The sequence below is a fragment of the Pristiophorus japonicus genome, chromosome 6 (genome assembly GCF_044704955.1).
Source record: "Pristiophorus japonicus isolate sPriJap1 chromosome 6, sPriJap1.hap1, whole genome shotgun sequence".
NCBI lineage: Eukaryota > Metazoa > Chordata > Chondrichthyes > Pristiophoridae > Pristiophorus > Pristiophorus japonicus.
The window spans coordinates 13695231-13715752 of record NC_091982.1 but is presented as its reverse complement, the minus strand read 5'-3'; the positions used below and the strand labels follow the sequence as shown (position 1 = coordinate 13715752).

Here is a 20522-nt window from a genome sequence, read left to right as displayed (position 1 = left end):
TTGATAGGGAAAAAAATTAAATGCAACAGAAAATATTTTATAGATTTCTTGGAAGTAGAAACACAAAAGGCCTCATGGGGCATCAGCTCATTTCTCTCCACCAACTCAGAGGGCATGCAGTGAGTAGTAACATCAGGCACAAGAACTCATAAGTGAATTGAAGATCACAGGATGAGTTATGTTACATTGTCTAATGTGTGTGGATGGTTTTAAATTAGAAAATTGTGGGAGGGGAGGGAATTTCTCTTGCTGGTTAAGTGGCTACATATCGTGCATCTCAGCAAATTCCAAGCTTCATCCCCAGTCACTGCGGATTTACCATATCTCCTCTGAGCAGCAGTCGGGTGGGTGGGTGGGGGGGGGGGGGGGGGGAAGAGAACCAGTCTCACTGAGCTAGAGTGGGTCTAGTGGTTCAAAGCACACATGTGTGCAACAGGTGAGGAATATGCTAAGCTATAGCTGAAATGCCCTCCACTGTTGAATAGTCTGCTGATCATGCTGGTGCCCACACCCGAGCAGGAATCAGTAACTTCAGAAGGAGAAAACAACATAAAAACTCGATCGGGCGATCAGAATTTCACTGAACTCCATTATAACGAGAGATATGAAGCACAACTGAAAACAGGTCACGTATTCAGCAAGCTTTAACAAGCAGGACAACCACACAAATCATGACTGATGAGCTCAGCAGTGGTTTGTGAAAACCAAATTGCAAGTTCAAGATTACATGATCAACAGCTCACATAAACAGCAGTGAATATTGTCAACAAAGGGTTTTTGGAGATTGTGAAAAACGTTATAACATTTTTGGAAATGGAACAACAGCTGATGGCCACATCGCCAATAAAATTCTTTGACCTTAAGAAACTTGCATTTGGCAAGCAGTATTAAGGAGGGTTTTTCATTGCATAAATAACTGAAAATGTATATGGGAATCAGACCATAAATGCTTTTAATCGTCTGTGAATTTTCATACTCATCAAAATGAGTGACAAAATAATTTATATTTTGAGCATCCAGTATCAACATCAAACACCTGCAGGTAAAGTATAACTTGGTTGGGTGCAAAGTTAAGGTTCTCTCTACTCTCTGCCTCAGCCCCAACTTCAAAACAGCCCCTTTCACTGCATCAATGTGACATTTCTCACTCCCACATCAGTCATTCTGTGGCTACACAGAGTGAAATTGTCAACTTAATGCCAATTATTGCTGAACCAGGGTCAAGAAATAAATTGAAGAAACTGCAATATTAGAAATCTAAACAGAAAATGAACATTTCTGTCAGCATGTGAAAAGAGAAAAAAATGGAGGAATATTGTGGGTACAGACACTTAGTCAGAACAGAACTGTTCCTCTTATTGGTCCATGCCCACTATTTGGACTACCACAACTCATTTCTCATGGAATAGTTACTGACAGCAGATAGGGCAGACTTTCATTCCACCAAACTCTGGGCTAAATTTCAATCCAGATTCCCAAGGTGGAGGTAAGTGACTAATCTGAGATGAATAGAAAACAAGCTTCTGCCATTGCTTTATCTTTAAATAGTTGTGAATAAATTAAACCAAGTTTATCAGTAGCCGGTGATAACACTGCAGTAACAAAAGTAAATAACAAAGATTCTATTTTTGATGCATTTGACCAGTCTATAAATTAACATTTCACTTGTTTAACAGTTCCAGTTTACAACTTGCACCTGGACAAAGGTAAAGGGTAGTGAAATCAGCCAGGTTTCTCACTCCTAATCACTTCCCACTGACACCTGCCAGAAAACATGCATGCATGGATTTTGGACGAGGACAGGGTAGAGCTAAGCTTTGTTCCCCTCAAGGTCCAATAATTAACAGTTTCATACATGTAAAATGGTCACATGGGCAAGAATGACAGCTGGCAACTGTGAAATTGTACCCGAGAAAGGAAATGTCACCTTCATTTAGTGAAGTCATTAAACCTACCTCGTGCCCATCCTTATTTTGTCCTGATCCAAATATCCTGTTGTACAACGAATCCAATGAGTTATTAAAATCGGATTTTTCAAAGCTGTGGCTATCCAGTACCTCAAGTGTATGCAATACACGTCCAATAGTAAAACCTGTACAAATAGAATCAGTGCCATGAGATGCAAACATATTGTTTTCGACAGAAACTACAAAATGCTGCATCTGCTGAATTTAGTAGTCACAACATAGTTGAAACAGACACATTTTTGTTTCACAACCATCAATGATTATTCACAATATACTGTCAAGTATAAATGCCACATAAAAGGTTACGACACAACATGAAAGTTTACGGGATTGGGGGTAATATATAAGCATGGATAGAGGATTGGCTAACTTACAGAAAACAGAGTGCCGGGATAAATGGTTCATTCTCTGGTTGGCAACCAGTAACTAGTGGGGTGCCGCAGGGATCAGTGCTGGGACCCCAAGTATTTACAATCTATATTAACCACTTGGAAGAAGGAACTGAGTGTAATGTAGCCAAGTTTGCTGACGATACAAAGATGGGAGGAAAAGCAATGTGTGAGGAGGACACAAAAAATCTGCAAAAGGACATAGGCTAAGTGAGTGGGCAAAAATTTGGCAGATGGAGTATAACGTTGGAAAGTGTGAGTTAATGCACTTTGGCAGAAAAAAAATCAAAGAGCAAGTTATTATTTAAATGGAGAAAGATTGCAAAGTGCCGCAGTACAGCGGGACCTGGGAGTACTTGTGGATGAATTAACTGTGCAAATAAATGTTAACAGATATGATTCTGATTGGGATTACAGAGACGTGGCTCCAGGATGATCAGGGCTGGGAACTCAACATCTAAGGGTATTCAACATTCAGGAAGAATAGAATAAAAGGAAAAGGAGGTGGGGTAGCATTGCTGGTTAAAGAGGAGATTAATGCAATAATTAGGAAGGACATTAGCTTGGATGATGTGGAATCTATGTAGGTAGAGCTGCAGAACACCAAAGTGCAAAAAATGTTAGTGGGAGCTGTGTACAGACCTCCAAACAGTAGTAGTGATGTTGGGGAGGGCATTAAACAGGAAATTAGGGGTGCATGCAATAAAAGTGCAGCAGTTATCATGGGTGACTTTAGTATGCATATAGATTGGGCTAACCAAACTGGAAGCAATAAGGTGGAGGAGGATTTCCTGGAGTGCAGAAGGGATGGTTTTCCAGACCAATATGTCGAGGAACCAAATAGGGGGGAAGCCATCTTAGACTGGCTGTTGTGTAATGAGAGGGATTAATTAGCAATCTCGTTGTGCAAGGCCCCTTGGGGAAGAATGACCATAATATGGTGGAATTCTACATTAGGATGGAGAATCAAACAGTTAATTCAGAGACCATGGTCCAGAACTTAAAGAAGGGTAACTTTGAAGGTATGAGGCGTGAATTGGCTAGGATAGATTGGCGAATGATACTTAAGGGGTTGACAGTGGATGGGCAATAGCAGACATTTAGAGACTGCATGGATGAACTACAACAATTGTACATCCCTGTCACGCGTAAAAATAAAAAAGGGAAGGTGGCTCAACAGTGGCTATCAAGGGAAATCAGGGATCGTATTAAAGCCAAGGAAGTGGCATACAAATTGGCCAGAAATAGCAGCGAACCCGGGGACTGGGAGAAATTTAGAACTCAGCAGAGGAGGACAAAGGGTTTGATTAGGGCAGGGAAAATAGAGTACAAGAGGAATCTTGCAGGGAACATTAAAATGGACTGCAAAAGCTTCTATAGATATGTAAAGAAAAAAGGTTAGTAAAGACAAACATAGGTCCCCTGCAGTCAGAATCAGGGGAAGTCATAACGCGGAACAAAGAAATGGCAGACCAATTGAACAAGTACTTTGGTTCGGTATTCACGAAGGAGGACACAAACAACCTTCCGGATATAAAAGGGGTCAGAGGGTCTAGTAAGAAGGAGGAACTGAGGAAAATCCTTATTAGTTGGGAAATTGTGTTGGGGAAATTGATGGGATTGAAGGCCGATAAATCCCCAGGGCCAGATGGACTGCATCCCAGAGTACTTAAGGAGGTGGCCTTGGAAATAGCAGATGCATTGGCAGTCATTTTCCAACATTCTATAGACTCTGGATCAGTTCCTATCGAGTGGAGCGTAGCCAATGTAACCCCACTTTTTGAAAAAGGAGGGAGAGAGAAAACAGGGAATTATAGACAGCCTGACATCGGTAGTGGGTAAAATGATGGAATCAATTATTAAGGATGTCATAGCAGCGCATTTGGAAAGAGGTGACATGATGGGTCCAAGTCAGCATGGATTTGTGAAAGGGAAATCATGCTTGACAAATCTTCTGGAATTTTTTGAGGATGGTTCCAGTAGAGTGGACAAGGGAGAACCAGTTGATGTGGTGTATTTGGACTTTCAGAAGGCTTTCAACAAGATCCCACACAAGAGATTAATGTGCAAAGTTAAAGCACATGGGATTGGAGGTAGTGTGCTGACGTGGATTGAGAACTGGTTGGCAGACAGGAAGCAGAGTAGGAGTAAATGGGCACTTTTCAGAATGGCAGGCAGTGACGAGTGGGGTACTGCAAGGTTCTGTGCTGGGGGACCCAGCTTTTACATTGTACATTAATGATTTAGACGAGGGGATTAAATGTAGTATCTCCAAATTTGCAGATGACACTAAGTTGGGTGGCAGTGTGAGCTGCGAGGAGGATGCTATGAGGCTGCAGAGTGACTTGGATAGGTTAGGTGAGTGGGCAAATGCATGGCAGATGAAGTATAATGTGGATAAATGTGAGGTTATCCACTTTGGTGGTAAAAACAGAGAGGCAGACTATTATCTGAATGGTGACAGATTAGAAAAAGGGGAAGTGCAACAAGACCTGGGTGTCATGGTACATCAGTCATTGAAGGTTGGCATGCAGGTGCAGCAGGCGGTTAAGAAAGCAAATGGCATGTTGACCTTCATAGCAAGGGGATTTGAGTACAGGGGCAGGGAGGTGTTACTACAGTTGTACAGGGTCTTGGTGAGGCCACACCTGGAGTATTGTGTACAGTTTTGGTCTCCTAATTTGAGGAAGGACATTCTTGCTATTGAGGGAGTGCAGCGAAGGTTCACCAGACTGATTCCCAGGATGGCGGGACTGACCAATCAAGAAAGACTGGATCAACTGGGCTTGTATTCACTGGAGTTCAGAAGAATGAGAGGGGATCTCATAGAAACGTTTAGAATTCTGACGGGTTTAGACAGGTTAGCAGGAAGAATGTTCCCAATGTTGGGGAAGTCCAGAACCAGGGGTCACAGTCTAAGGATAAGGGGTAAGCCATTTAGGACCGAGATGAGGAGAAACTTCTTCACCCAGAGAGTGGTGAACCTGTGGAATTCTCTACCACAGGAAGTTGTTGAGGCCAATTCACTAAATATATTCAAAAAGGAGTTAGATGAAGTCCTTACTACTCGGGGGATCAAGGGGTATGGTGAGAAAGAAGGAATGGGGTACTGAAGTTGCATGTTCAGCCATGAACTCATTGAATGGCGGTGCAGGCGCGAAGGGCCGAATGGCCTACTCCTGCACCTATTTTCTATGTTTCTATGAAACACAAAAAGACAGTATGTAAGTACAGCAAGTGAACAGGAAGGCCAATGGCATCTTGGCCTTTGTTGCAAAGGGGATGGAGTATAAAAGCCTTACTACAGCTATATAAGGTATTGGTGATGCCACACCCTGGAATACTGCATGCAGTTTTGGTTTCCATATTTACGAAAGGATATACTTGCTTTGGAGGCAGTTCAGAGAAAGTTACTCAGTTGATTTCGGGGATGAGGGGGTTGAGTTATGAGGAAAGGTTGAGTAGGTTGGGCCTCTACTCATTGGAATTCAGAAGAATGAGAGGTGATCTTACCGAAACGTATAAGATTATGAGGGGGTTGACAAGGTGGATGCAGAGAGGATGTTTCCACTGATGGGGAGACTGGAACTAGAGGGCATGATCTTAGAATAAGGGGCTGCCCATTTAAAACAGAGATGAAGAGAAATTTCTTCTCTCAGAGGGTTGTAAATCTATGGAATTCGTTGCCTCAGAGAGCTGGAGGCTGGGACTTTGAATAAATTTAAGACAGAAAGAGACAGTTTCTTAAACGATAAGGGGATAAGAGGTTATAGGGAGCGGGCGAGGAAATGGAGCTGAGTCCATGATCAGATCAGCCATGATCTTATTGAATGATGGGATAGGCTCAAGGGGCTTTATGTCCTATTCCTGTTCCTACTTCTTATGTTCTTATGTAAAATTAGTAAAGAAAAAGAGAGTCAATTTTTTACCAGTTGGATGATTATGCTTAAAATGCACCATCTTGCATAAGTAGAATTTACATTTACTCAAGATGAAGTGCACCTTTCCCCCCACTCCCCTTTGGGACACAGCCCAATGCCAAGCATGAGCCAATGAAAGGAGTCGGGGGCCAAGGGGTGGCAGGAAGAGGGGAGGGGGAAGGGAGCGGGCAGGACGGGAGCGGAAGTGGATGGGGGGACGGGGGACGGACGGGCGGAGGGAGGGGAGGGCACGCGGAGCAGGACGGGGGGGGGGGGGGGGGGCGTGGGGCCGGACAGGGGATGGCACGGGACGCCGGTCGAGCGAGCGAGAGAGAGCGAGCAGTGGTGATTGAGGCAACAATGTGTGTAGTCTCAGTTTTTGAAATGAAAAAATGAATCATAACTTCTTTGTGCTTAGCATTGAGTGGAGGGTGGTGATGTTATGGTGGGGTGGGGTGTACAGGAGTGCTTTGTCCAGGGTTGATGGGGGGCTGGGCATTGTGGAGAAAGTCTGGATTGTCCTTACCCCCCTAGACAATCCTGAAGGAAGATTTAGCCATGGACAGGGAAACACTGTATTGGTAGTTATGGCCAGTTGCATTCGAATATTTGTTGCTTAAAAAAACACAAGTGGCTGAATAATTAGGGGTAGTGTTTTAGTACTTTGCAACAAAGAATTTAAATTCACTATTCAAATACCAAGGTATATTACATCTAAAATTAGGATACTGGGAATAAGAAAGAAATCTAAGAATATTTTCCACCCCAACAGAATTGTGGGATAATTTCCCAGCGAAAGGCACTGAACTGGTCAGTAAAAATGGGTTTAAGAGACAATTAAATGCATTTCTGGAGGCAGAGAGGATTGAGATATATGGTGAGAATGAGAAGGCAGATAGGTAGGACTAAGAAAAAAACTAGGCCGAGTAGTATTTTCCTGTCCCTACAAATGCTTGCACTATAATCCCAGCTGTCGTCAATATTGAACAAGTAATGTTTAATTCTTGTGTCAGTCCACTTAAGATTTGCACTGAAAGAAACATTCTCGCTATCAAGAGTTGCTATTACCTGCAGTGGTTTCCTGACACTTATCGAATGACCATCTGACCTCCACAGCTTGACCTCGTTCTTTAATTTGCTCCTCAATTTCCCGCACTTTAGCTCGGACCTGGTTAAGGATTTGGTGAGGAATAAAGCAAAATTGCAAAGTTTAGTAACAACTTTTTTATATATAGCATTTTGAATGTAGAAAAATGTCCCAAAGTGCTTCACAGAAGCATAGTCAATTTTTTGGACTATTTTACTAATATCATAAAACAGAATCCCATACCTGTTGGGTAAATGCAGAGTTCCCTCCTGGCATGGGAAGGCTGGATGGTGCTATGGGTAAAAGATCGAGGGGAGATCCAGTCTTATTTCTGCAATCAGTCAACGAGTAATGCCACACCAATGCACTTGGACAACACAGAACTATGCTCTGTAAAACAAGCAACCGACTGTCATTAAGACCAGCAAATCTTCATGCCTTTTACAGCAAGTAGAATTCTTTCACCTAACAACCATCTTAAGTTTACATTCAAGAATTTCCAGGGAGAAACATTCTCTATTCTTACTTCCCTCCTCTCTGGACTCTTTGCTGTGGTATGATTCTATGGGCACTGAGTGCCCACTAGTACCTCACCCAAGTGCCCACTCTTCATGTGTGAGTCAAGACAGTGAGTGTTTGCAGGCCATTCAATGTGGGGACATTATGGCAGAGTCTGATCCTCACCTGATATGGGCAGGTGCACACTTTTCATCAGGGGCCACTAATCAACGATCAGGAAAAACTACCCAAACACCTTGGTCCACTCTCCAAACATCCCCAGCGTCCCCTCCCTATCCCAGAGCACCTTCCCGTACAAGCGCAGGAGATGCAACACCCTTTACCTCCTCCCTTCTCACTGTCTAGGACCCCAAACACTCTTTCCAGGTGAAACAGAAATTTACTTGTTCTTCTTTCAATTTAGTATACTGTATTCGATGTTCTTGATGGGGTCTCCTCTGCATTGGGGAGACCAAACGCAGATTGGGTGACTGCTTTGCAGATCACCTCCGTTCAGTCCGTAAGCGTGACCCCAAGCTTCCGGTCGCCTCACACTTTCATTCTCCGTTTCACTCCCACTCTAATCTCTCCGTCCACAAACTCTTGCACTTTTCTAATGAAACACAACGTAAGCTCGAGGAACAGCACTTCATCCTTCGTTTAGGCACTTTACATCCTTCTGGACTCAGCATAGAGTTCAATAATTTCAGACCGTAACCCCTGCCCCTGTATTTTTTTTCTCTCTTTCCCATGGCAGCTGTTGATGATTCTGCCATCTCCGTTTACATCCTATCTAGACTCATCTTTTGTTTCTTAACTTGTCCCATTACCACCTCCTTTTGCCTTGCACCATCATTCCTTGTCTCTTAATCTCTTCTGCCTTCCATCCTATCAGACCTTCCCTTTTGTTCTTTCCTCCCCTCCCCCCTTTCCCTGTCCCTACACTTGCTTAAAAACCTGTTACTCTCTGACTTTTTCCATTGATGACGAAGAGTCATCGACCTGGAACGTTAACTCTGTTTCTCTCTCCACAAGATGCTGCCTCACCTGCTGAGTATTTCCAGCATTTTCTGTTTTTATTAGCCAAACTAGTTATTTCTTCCCTCACAGGTTGGGTACCACAGTGGCTTGGCATACCAACATGCTGCTCCAAAGGGAGGTTGGGTGTATATCTGTGATTTCCTCTCTGATTGGTGAAGGAAGGGAGCAGGAGAGTGCATTAAAGGAAAGTGCTGTCTGCCCTTTCTCCCTCGGGTAAGAGTAGCAACAAAAAAGTTTTCTTGGGCAATGAACAACAGCAGCAATATCAACACCACTGCTGAGAACAGCTATGGCAGCTAAGTTTGGGATCAAACCTCCAACTTTCCTAGTTTGTACAATTCAGTTCTACAATGGACAGTGCATTTATGGACTGAGCCACAAAGAGGTTATTATGAAGTTTAATGAGAAATTGTATTTTTCTATCCATTGATAAAGCATCTGAAACCTTTTGCTTCATTGGGCAAATTTTTTTAAATGTGAAAGATAATGGCTAATTGACATAATTAAAAGCAAGATAAAGACGACTTAATTGCTGACCTACCTGAAGCATGCAGCTTAATCCAAACACAACTGGGCGATGCTGCGGACAAATGTAAAAATCCATGAATGGAGATTGAGGCTGGGTAGCCCCATTGGCTGGTGGCGTTGGAGTCGGAGGCAAGGTATTTCCAGTGGGCGCAGCCATCACATGGGATTGGTGTCCTCCTGTTACTACATTGGTACCACTATCACCAAGCAGCATGGAGAGACGTCGGGTACAGAAGTAAGCCAAGCGTCTCGACAGGTATGCAGACTGCACGAACTCTCCAGAGTACTACAGAGGAGAAAAACAGGAAAAGTTCACAAACCTGTACTGGATGTTAACATTTCAGAGTTACTAGAACTATACAGATGAATGTATAGTGTGACCTGACACTAGGGCCACACTAATAGTACTAATTTAACACTGATAGATGCAACAATATTAATAGCATTGTCACTGGGATTTCAGTAAAGCTAAATCATCGTTGTTTGAAATGTTCATGCTGCAATCATTGACACACCCAACCATACAATTATAGATTTTGTCTTCCATTTAGAGTTGTATAACCCTGAAGGTTGAGCAAGTTGAGGTGACAAATTAGGAGCATCACACAAGAAATGTACTGACATAATATTACAACACATTAGGTTAAGTATCAATTTCCTTTGTTATAATGGTACCTATGAAGCCTTGTTATAGCACGCTATTTACCCTTGCAACAGATATAAAAACATTGACAATACTACTGCTATTTTAACTGATCTGAATTTATTTTAATAAATAGCAGGCTCTAGTTGCTTTGTGCAGCAGATGCATATTAGAATTTTCCCCACCTGTAACATCAACGGGAGCAGCAACTTAAGAAGTTCATCCTCCCCTGGTCGAATCTTCTCAAAGCATTCAAGAACCCAGGTCAGGAATTCGTGTCGGTCCAACATTCCATCCTGTAACCAAAGTGAGAAAAATCAGGGGTAATGAGATAAATCACTCCAGTTTTATATTTAAATCAGGGTCAGCTTGCCTCAGTTTGCCTCAGTTAACAGAACGCGAGATCAAGGCCCTCTCCAGGACTGGAGTGCATAATCAATCTTTAAAACATAAAATGTTTTCAGGCTGTGGGCACTGCGAGGAAAGCTGCATTCATTACACATCCATAGCTGCCCTTAACATATGAGTGGCTTGCTAGCCCCTTCAGAGGGCACAAAGAATTAACCATAGTGTGGACTACAAACCAAACAAACTAGGAATTGCAGGTTCCTTTTCCTGAAGAATACCAGTGAACAACTAGTGAGCAGAGTAAAAGAGCGGGAACTGCAACAGTTTAAAAGGAGCCCCGCAGTAGTGGAAGAACCCAAAGAAAATTCACAAGACATCACAATTGGTGGCGGATGTAGAGGAATAAACATCCGGACCCCGGAAAACAATTTTTATCATAGAATCATAGAATGGTTACAACTGAGAAGGAGGCCATTCGGCCCATTGAGTCTGTGCCGGCTCTTTGCAAGAGCACTTCACAGCTAGTCCCACTCCCCTACTCTTTCCACAAAACCCTGCAATTTTTTTTCTTTCAGGTACTTCTCCAATTCCCTTTTGAAAGCCACAATTGAGATACTGCCTCCACCATCCTTTCAGGCAGCGAATTCCAGATCCTAACCACTCGTAACGTAAAAAAGTTTTTCCTGTCCTCTGGTTCTCGACACTTCTGCCAATGGGAACAGTTTCTCTCTATCTACTCTGTCCAGACCCCTCATGATTTTGAATATCAAATCTCCTCTCAATCTTCTCTGCTCCAAGGAGAACAACCCCAGCTTCTCCAGTCTATTCAAGTAACTGAAGTCCCTCATCCCTGGAACCATTCTTGTCAATCTTTTCTGCACCCTCTCTAATGCCTTCACATCCTTCCTAAAGTGCAGTGCTCAGAATTGGAGCCTCCAGTTGAGGCCAAACGACTGTTTTATACACGTTCATCATAACTCCCTTTATTTTGCACTCTATGCCTCTGTTTATGAAGCACAGGATCCCGTATGCTTTTTTTTTTAAAAAACTGCTGTCTCAACCTGCCCTGCCACCGTCAACGATTTGTGCACATATACCCCCAGGTCTCTCTGTTCAAGCACCCCCTTTAGAATTGTATAGTTTATATTGCCTCTTCGCGTTCTTTCTACTAAAATGTAGCACTTCGCACTTTTCTGAGTTAAATTCATCTGCCACGTGTCAGCCCATTCCACCAGCCTGCCTACGTCTTCTTGAAGTATATCACTAACTATCCTCCTCACTATACTTCCAAGTTTTGTGTTATCTACAAATTTTGAAATTCTGCGCTGTACACCCAAGGCCATGGGCTAGATTTTACACTTTTGTGCAGATCGCCCAAAAATGGGCAGTATTTCCGGCGTGAGCGGTAAAAATGGGTTTTCAGATCGCCGGCTTGTCGCCCATTTTCAAAGCCCCTCATCTCCATTTTAAAAATTGGGAGTTACTACGAGCAATCTGAAATGGGCGTTAGCGTTAAATCTCTCTGACCTTCTGCCGTAAAGTGTCGCCGTCCTTAGCAACAACATGGCAATGCTCGTTTCCCGCAATTCAGGAGGTCAGGGGTCATCATTACATGCGCAGAAGAGGAGACAGAGAGAGAGAGAGGGACTGAAAGCATGTGTGGCTGTGGTGTGTGCTTGTTTGGCTGTTGTGGGAGGCACGAGGGAGATTCACCAGCAGCAAAAAGCCTACTAAGCACCAAGAACATAGTTGGCATCGAGTTTTTGTCCATCAAATAAGATATAACATGGAAGGGATGGAGGAGGCCCTGCAGCTGGTAGCCAGGAACACTGGGGGCAGAGGCCTCCCAGTGGTCCCGTATGGCATTGCACCCCCATTGTTAACGACACGCGAGCAAGGAGCAACATCTTGCTTCTAGCTCTGAGCACGTTCCCACCTCAGGACCGTCCTCTCCCGCCCAAGCAGCGGTTCAGCCGTCATTCCCGTTGCCACCCCCCCCCCCCCCCCCCCAGCCAGGCGGTTTGGAGTCAAGTGGGAAAGGTGAAGAGGTAGAGGTGGGGAGGAGAAGGGGGGGGAAAGAGGGTTGGTTTGTACAGAAATACTGATGATTTCAAACAAATGGTCTGTTTAAATGTTTTTTATTTAACATAACCTTGTTGCGCATTGGCTCAGATAGCTGCACCGTTACACACTGATGATTCCTTATCAAAGGGTATAATTACACTTAACTGCAATCAACTTAAACTTTAACTGTTACCAAGATGATGTCCACCATTGAGGTATGACCTGTACACCCAGCAGTGTGTCAGCCTTGTAAATACCACAAACGTTCTTTCAGGCAAAGCGATCATTAATGAGTTCCTGACGTAAGAGTCTTGCAGCTATGATGCCACCACGGGCCCTTTCCTGCGGTCTACAGGGGGGTTGGGGCATGGCTTCAGCGTCAGCCTGATTGTGTGGCCCGAGGTCAGCATCCACCTCCTCGTCCTCCTCTTCCTCTCTCTCCTGAGGTGGACAGTCAGACTCATCAGGCAATTCTTGTCCCCTCCTGATAGCCAAGTTGTGCAGCATGGAGCACACCACCACAAGTTGAGCTACCTGCTCAGGGTGGTATTGGAGCTCGCCTCCTGAGTGGTCCAGGCATCTAAAGCGCTGCTTAAGCACTCCAATGGTTTTCTCCACGATATTGCGAGTGGCTCTGTGGCTCTCGTTGTATCGCTTCTCGGCTTCAGTGTGGGTGTCACGCAGGGGGGGGGGTCATCAGCCAGGTGGCGAGGCCATATCCTTTCTCACCAAGCAACCAGCATGAACCTTACAGCTCATTGTATCTGACTTGTTTAACAGTGCCCTCACGCAGGATGTGAGCATCATGGATGCTGCCCGGAAATTTAGCATTCACTGCCATAATAATTTGCTGGTGGTTGACAACGAGTTGTACATTTAGGGAGTGGAATCCCTTGTGGTTCCTGAAAACCTCTGCATCCTGAAAAGGTGCTCGCATCGCGTGCGAACAGTCTATTGCTCCCTGCACCTTAGGGAAGTTAGCAATTTGGTAGAATCCTAAAGCCCTCTCAGTCTGAGCCTCCCTGGTCATAGGGAAGCTGATAAAGTCCATCCTGCGAGCTTACAGGGCTTCAGTGACCTGTCTAATGCAGCAATGTGTAGCATGCTGAGACAGACCGCAAATGGCGTCAGCTGAGGCCTGAAAAGAACCTGACGCGTAGAACGACAATGCCGCGGTGACTTTGACCTCGGCGGACAGTGCGACCCTGATGGTGCTGGCAGGCTGCAGATCTCCCCTGATGAGCTGGCATATCTCACTGATAACCTCTTTGTGGAAGTGCAATCTCCGAAGGCAGGTGCTGTCGGACAAGTTGAGGTAAGACTGCTTCTCCCTGTACTTGCGGGGGGGTTATAACGTCTGGTCCTCCTCATCAGTCGGTCATGTCTTACATTGGGCACATGATACTGTCGAGCGTACCTTTTGCCATCTCGAGTCTGCAGCATGTAAGTGGTCATCAAGAGAGGGTGAGAATGACAGGCTCCATTCCAATAGCTATCTGTTTTCCACCGATTGGTCAAAAGAATGAATGTCCCCACTAAGACACCTAGTAAATTCCAATCGTCCACAGTATGATAAGATGTTTGCTCAGATGTTCACATCACCTCTAAAGACCTCCAGAGTACATCCGAACTCCCCCGAGGTTGTAGCAGAGCAGCCTTTTAAATGATACGACATGTGATTTAGAACATGGCGTCCATACCGCTGTGAGTAGTTCCGGTTAGTTGCACGTTTTTTTGGCGAGCGATATTGTGGGCGAGGTGCCGAAAGTAAGGATGGGCGATCTCCTGGTCATTAGTTTCGGCAAATTTGATCTTTACGACAAAAAACAGTGGCCGGGCGGTATTATTAAATCTCGGCGTTAATTACGTGCAAAAAGTAACGCTGGCTGATATTATGGGCGTTAGGATCGCCCATTCTGATGATTCCGCCCAAAAAAAGTGGGCGGGCGGTATTAATTTTTCTCGGCATTATGCGCATGCGGAAAGTAACGCTCAGCGATAAGTGACCGAGAAATGGGCGTCAGTTTCCATTTTGTGGCTATCTGGGCGTTACATGTCATTTCAGCGTTAAAATGGATGTTAAGTGGGTCTAATGCATGCAAAAATAATGGAAAATCTAGCCCCATGTCATTAATATACATCAAGAAAAGCAGTGGTCCTAGAGCCAAACCCTGGGGAACACCACTGTATACCTTCCTCCAGTCCGAAAAACTGTTTAACACTATTCTCAGTTTCCTGTCACCCAGCCAATTTCGTATCCTTGTTGCCACTGTCCCTTTTTTCCATGGGCTTCAACTTTGCTGGCAAGCCTATTATGTGGCACTTTATCAAATGCCTTTTGGAAGTATATGTACACCACATCAATTGCATTGTCCTCATCAACAGTCTCTGTTACCTCATCAAAAATCTCAATCAAATTAGTTAAACACGATTTGCCTTTAACAAATCCGTGCTGGCTTTCATTAATTAATCCATACTTGTTGAAGTGACTTAATTTTGTCCCGGATTATCATTTCCAAAAGCTTCCCCAAACTGACTGGCCTGTAGTTGCTGGGTTTATCCTTACACCCTCTTTTGAACAAAGGTGCAACATTTGCAATTTTCCAGTCCTCTGGCACCAGCCCTGTATCCAAGGAGGACTGAAAGATTATAAATAGTACCTCAACAATTTCCACTTTTACTTCCTTCAGCATCCGAGGATGCATCCCATCCAGTCCTGATGACTTAGCTACTTTAAGTACAGCTAGTCTTTCCAGTACCTCCTACTTAGCAATTTTTATCCCATCCAATATCTCAACTACCTCCCCTTTCACTATGACTTTGGCAGCATCTTCTTCCTTGGTAAAGACAGGTGCAAAGTACTCATTTAGTACCTCAGCCATGCCCTCTGCCTCCACGCATAGGTCTCCTTTTTGATCCCTAATCAGCCCCACCCGCTCTTACTGCCTGTTTACTATCTAAAAACTCAACTATAAGTAAAAACTCAACTACAAGTAAATCATTCAATAGTCAGATTAATTAATAACTACTGTAAAACTTAGATTAAGAGGGGCAGTGAAAGGGAAAATCTGAAAAAGTGAGATCACAGAGGGCATGAAGCCGGAGCACAGAGACTGAGTAAAACGGTGAGTAAACAGTAAACAGTTTTTAAACAAAGGCTGTCTACCCAAGTTAAATTTTACTTCAATTAAATAAATAAACTCAGAGCAGCAGAGGCAGAGCAGTGATATAAAAAAAACAAGGAATCACGTCACAGGACAGCAGATAGGTGATTGGTGGGTGAGTTGTAGTTTTTTTTCTTTAAACTAAGAGCTGGGGAACCATAACCATTATGTTATTAAATATTAACTTAACTAGATAAACTAAGTAATTAATATAACTGTAAATAATCATTTGATTAAAAACTTTAACTAATTAAATAAGCAAATCAAGTTTAGAAATGGCAAGGCAGTCTGCGTGTCGGGACTGCAGTATGTGAGAGTTTGTGGACAGTGAGACTGTCTCGGATTCTCACATCTGCAGGAAATGTCTCTGCCTTCAGTCACTCTGGCTCAGAGTCATTGAGCTGGAGTGCGAGTTAGTGACACTCCGAAACATTAGGGAGGGGGAGGAATTTCTGGACAGTTTTACCCAGCGTACAGAGTCACACCCCAGAAGAATGCACAGGTTCAGGAAAGGGAGGGTGTGACTGTTGGGGAGCCAGGTAGCAGGGATTTAGGAGAGGTTGAGAAGGAAGTCCCACAGGCACTGGTCCTATCCGACAGCTATAACGTACTCGCTACCTGTGGGGACAAGGAGAAAGACTGCAGGGAGGACAGTCACAATGCAGACCAAGGCACCATGTCTCAGAAGGCTGGGAAGAAAGAGCAGAATAGAAATGTGGTAGTGATAGGAGATTCTATAATTAGGGGGATAGATAGCATCCCCTGCAGCCAAGAACGAGAATCCCGAAGGGTGTGTTGCCTACCTGGTGTCAGGATAAGGGATATCTCACGGTGGCTGAAAGGGAATTTGGAAAGGGAGGAGGTAAATCCAGTTGTCATAGTGTCCATGTCAGAACAAATGACTTAGGCAAGAGCGGGGAGGAGGTCCTGCTGAGGGAGTATCAGGAGTTAGGAGCTAAATCAAAAAGCAGGACTTTGAGGGTAATAATCTCTGGATTATTGCCTGAGCCATGTGCAAATTGGCATAGCAACAGTTAGATCAGGAGAATTAACTAGTGGCTGAAGGGCTGGTGTAAGAAGGAGGTGTTCCTTTTCATGGGACACTGGCATCAGTACTGGGACAGAAAGGAGCTGTACCGATGGGACGGGCTCCACCTGCACCAGGATGAGACCCGTGTCCTAGTGGAAAGGGTAAATAGGGAGGTTGCAAAGGCTTTAAACCAATAAGATGGGGGGAGGGATCTACAAGAAAAGAAACCAGCCTAAATATAAACAAAATAGGAAAAAAAGAGAGCATAGGAAAGAATAAAGTGAGAGAAGGCATTGATTGTCAGGGAATAAAGAGAGTTATCGAACAGGGGTTTGAAAAGATGGTTAAAAATAAAGTGAATTTCCTGCTATTAAAAATGAGTTAATCTATCTGTACAGCAATGCACACAGTGTCCATATCAAAACAGGGGAGCTGGAGGCAATCATGCGTTGCAAGGAACCAGACATAGTAGGAATTACTGAGACATGGCTACAGAAATATCAGGACTGGGAATTAAACATTGCAAGTTATAACATATTTAGAAAAGATAGAGAAGGAAAGCTGTACTTATTGGGACAACATAATGGCAGTAGAAAAAAGTGATGCAGCGATCAGCAAGACAAAAACAGAATCAATATGGATAGAGATAAAATATAATAAAGCATCAATCACACTAATAGGGGTAGTCTAAAGACCACCAAATAGTGGAAGGGAGGTGAAGGAAGAAATATGCGACCAAATTAGGGAAATTAGTAAAAAACACAAATAGTGTGGTTGATAATGATGATAAAGAAAGCTGCGGACTGCAGGAAGATATCAATGTACTGGTCAGGTGGGCGGAACAGTGGCAAATGGAATTCAATCTGGATATGTATGAGTTAATGCATCTGGGGAGGTCAAACAAGACAAGGGAATACACATTAAATGGTACGACACTAAAAAGTGTAGAGAAACAAAGGGACATTGGAGTGCAGGTCCACAGATCCCTGAAGGTAGCAGGCGAGGTAGATAAGGTGGTTAAGAAGGCATATGGAATACTTGTCTTTATTAGTCGAGGCATGGAATACAAGAGCAAGGAGGTTATGCTTGAACTGTATAAAACACTGGTTAGGCTGCAGCTGGAGTACTGCATGTACCACATTACAGGAAAGATGTGATTGCACTGGAAAGGGTGCAGAGGAGATTTACAAGAATGTTGCCTGGACGGGAGAATTTTGGTTATGAGGAAAGATTGGAGATGCTGGGTCTGTTTTCTTTGGAACAGAAGAGGAGACCTGATTGAGGTGTATAAAATTATGAGGGGTCTGGATAGAGTGCATAGGAAGGACCTGTTTCCCTTGGCAGAGGGGTCAACAACCAGGGGGCACAGATTTAAAATAATTGGGGGCAGGTTTAGAGGAGATATGAGGGGAAATTTCTTCACCCAGAAGATGGATGGGGCCTGGAACTCACTGCCTTAAAGGAAGATAGAGGCAGAAATCCGCACATTTAAAAAATACTTGGATGTGCACTTAAAGTAACCTACAGGGCTACGAACCAAGAGCTGGAAAGTGGGATTGGGCTGGATGGCTCTTGGTTGGCCAGCGTGGACACGATGGGCCGAAATGGCCTCCATCCGTGCTGTAAATTTCTATGATTCTATGAATAATCGTGGGAGATTTCAACTATCCAAATATTAATTGGACAGAAGAAGTAGATAAAAGAGATATGGGAATGAAGTTCCTACAATGTGTACAGGGTTCCTGTATAACCCAATAGGTTAAAAAAAAACAAGGGAAGATTCGTTATTAGATCTAGTAATGGGAATGAACCAGAGCAGATAAGAGAAGTAAAAGTAGGAGGACATCTAGGCAATAGTGACCACAATATAATACGCTTTAAGATAATAATGGAGAAGGACATAAGTATGACAAAGGCCATTGGAGAAAAGCTGATTTTGAGGGGCTGAGAATAGCACTTGGGAAAATAAAATGGACGGCACAATGGTGTAGAACATCAATGGGAAACTGTAACGGTGTTCAACAGAGTCCAGGAAAAATATATTCCGCGAATAAACAAGAACATAACAACATAAGAAATAGGAGCAGGAGTAGGCCATACGGCCCCTCGAGCCTGCTCAGCCATTCAATGCAATCATGGCTGATCTGATCATGAACTCAGGTCCACTTCCCTGTCCACTCTCCATAACTCTTTATCGTTTAAGAAACTGTCTATTTTTGTCTTACATTTATTCAATGTCCCAGCTTCCACAGCTCTCTGAGGCAGCGAATTCCACAGATTTACAACCCTCAGAAGAAATTTTTCCTTATCTCTGTTTTAAATGGGCAGCCCCTTATTCTAAGATCATGCCCTCTATAGTTCTAGTCTCCACTATCAATGGAAACATCCTCTCTGTATCCACCTTGTCAAGCCCCCTCATAATCTTATACGTTTCGATAAGATCACCTCTCATTCTTCTGAATTCCAATGAGTAGAGGCCCAACCTACTCAACCTTTCCTCATAAGTCAACTCCCTCATCTCTGGGATCAAACTAGTGAACCTTCTCTGAACTGCCTCCAAAGCAAGTATATCCTTTCGTAAATATGGAAACCAAAACTGCATGCAGTATTCCAGGTGTGGCCTCACTAATACCCTGTACAACTGTAGCAAGACTCCCTGCTTTTATACTCCATTCCCTTTAAATAAAGGCCAAGATTCCATTGGCCTTCCTGATCACTTGCTGTACTTGCATACTAACCTTTTGTGTTGCAGACATTTAGAGACCGCATGGATGAATTACAACAATTGTACATTCCTGTCTGGCGTAAAAATAAAAAAGGGAAGGTGGCTCAACCGTGGCTAACTAGGGAAATCAGGGATAGTATTAAAGCCAAGGAAGTGGCATACAAATTGGCCAGAAATAGCAGCGAACCTGAGGACTGGGAGAAATTTAGAACTCAGCAGAGGAGGACAAAGGGTTTGATTAGGGCAGGGAAAATGGAGTACGAGAAGAAGCTTGCAGGGAACATTAAGGTGGATTGCAAAAGTTTCTATAGGTATGTAAAGAGAAAAAGGTTAGTAAAGACAAACGTAGGTCCCTTGCAGTCAGAATCAGGGGAAGTCATAATGGGGAACAAAGAAATGGCAGAACAATTGAACAAGTACTTTGGTTCAGTATTCACTAAGGAGGACACAAACAACCTTCCGGATATAAAAGGGGTCAGAGGGTCTAGTAAGGAGGAGGAACTGAGGGAAATCTTTATTAGTCGGGAAATTGTGTTGGGGAAATTGATGGGATTGAAGGCCGATAAATCCCCAGGGCCTGATGGGACTGCATCCCAGAGTACTTAAGGAGATGGCCTTGGAAATAGTGGATGCATTGACAGTCATTTTCCAACATTCCATTGACTCTGGATCAGTTCCTATCGAGTGGAGGGTAGCCAATGTAACCCCACTTTTTAAAAAAGGAGGGAGAGAGAAAGCAGGGAATTATAGACTGGTCAGCCTGACCTCAGTAGTGGGTAAAATGATGGAATCAATTATTAAGGATGTCATAGCAGCGCATTTGGAAAATGGTGACATGATAGGTCCAAGTCAGCATGGATTTGTGAAAGGGAAATCATGCTTGACAAATCTTCTGGAATTTTTTGAGGATGTTTCCAGTAAAGTGGACGAAGGAGAACCAGTTGATGTGGTATATTTGGACTTTCAGAAGGCTTTCGACAAGGTCCCACACAGGAGATTAATGTGCAAAGTTAAAGCACATGGGATTGGGGGTAGTGTGCTGACGTGGATTGAGAACTGGTTGTCAGACAGGAAGCAAAGAGTAGGAGTAAATGGGTACTTTTCAGAATGGCAGGCAG

The 20522-nt window shown here is 43.7% G+C and overlaps 1 protein-coding gene across 1 annotated transcript in view; it reads right to left on the bottom strand.

Annotated features, from left to right (window-relative positions):
- The window catches only part of med12 (mediator complex subunit 12), a 190997-nt gene that overhangs the window by 127445 nt on the left and 43030 nt on the right, over nucleotides 1-20522 (bottom strand). The window contains exons 6-10 of the mRNA XM_070882632.1: nucleotides 10259-10369; nucleotides 9444-9716; nucleotides 7607-7753; nucleotides 7345-7444; nucleotides 1956-2092 (exon numbers count right to left, since the gene is read on the bottom strand). Of these exons, the coding sequence (XP_070738733.1) occupies nucleotides 1956-2092; nucleotides 7345-7444; nucleotides 7607-7753; nucleotides 9444-9716; nucleotides 10259-10369 (768 nt within the window). The remainder of the gene's footprint in view (nucleotides 1-1955; nucleotides 2093-7344; nucleotides 7445-7606; nucleotides 7754-9443; nucleotides 9717-10258; nucleotides 10370-20522) is intronic.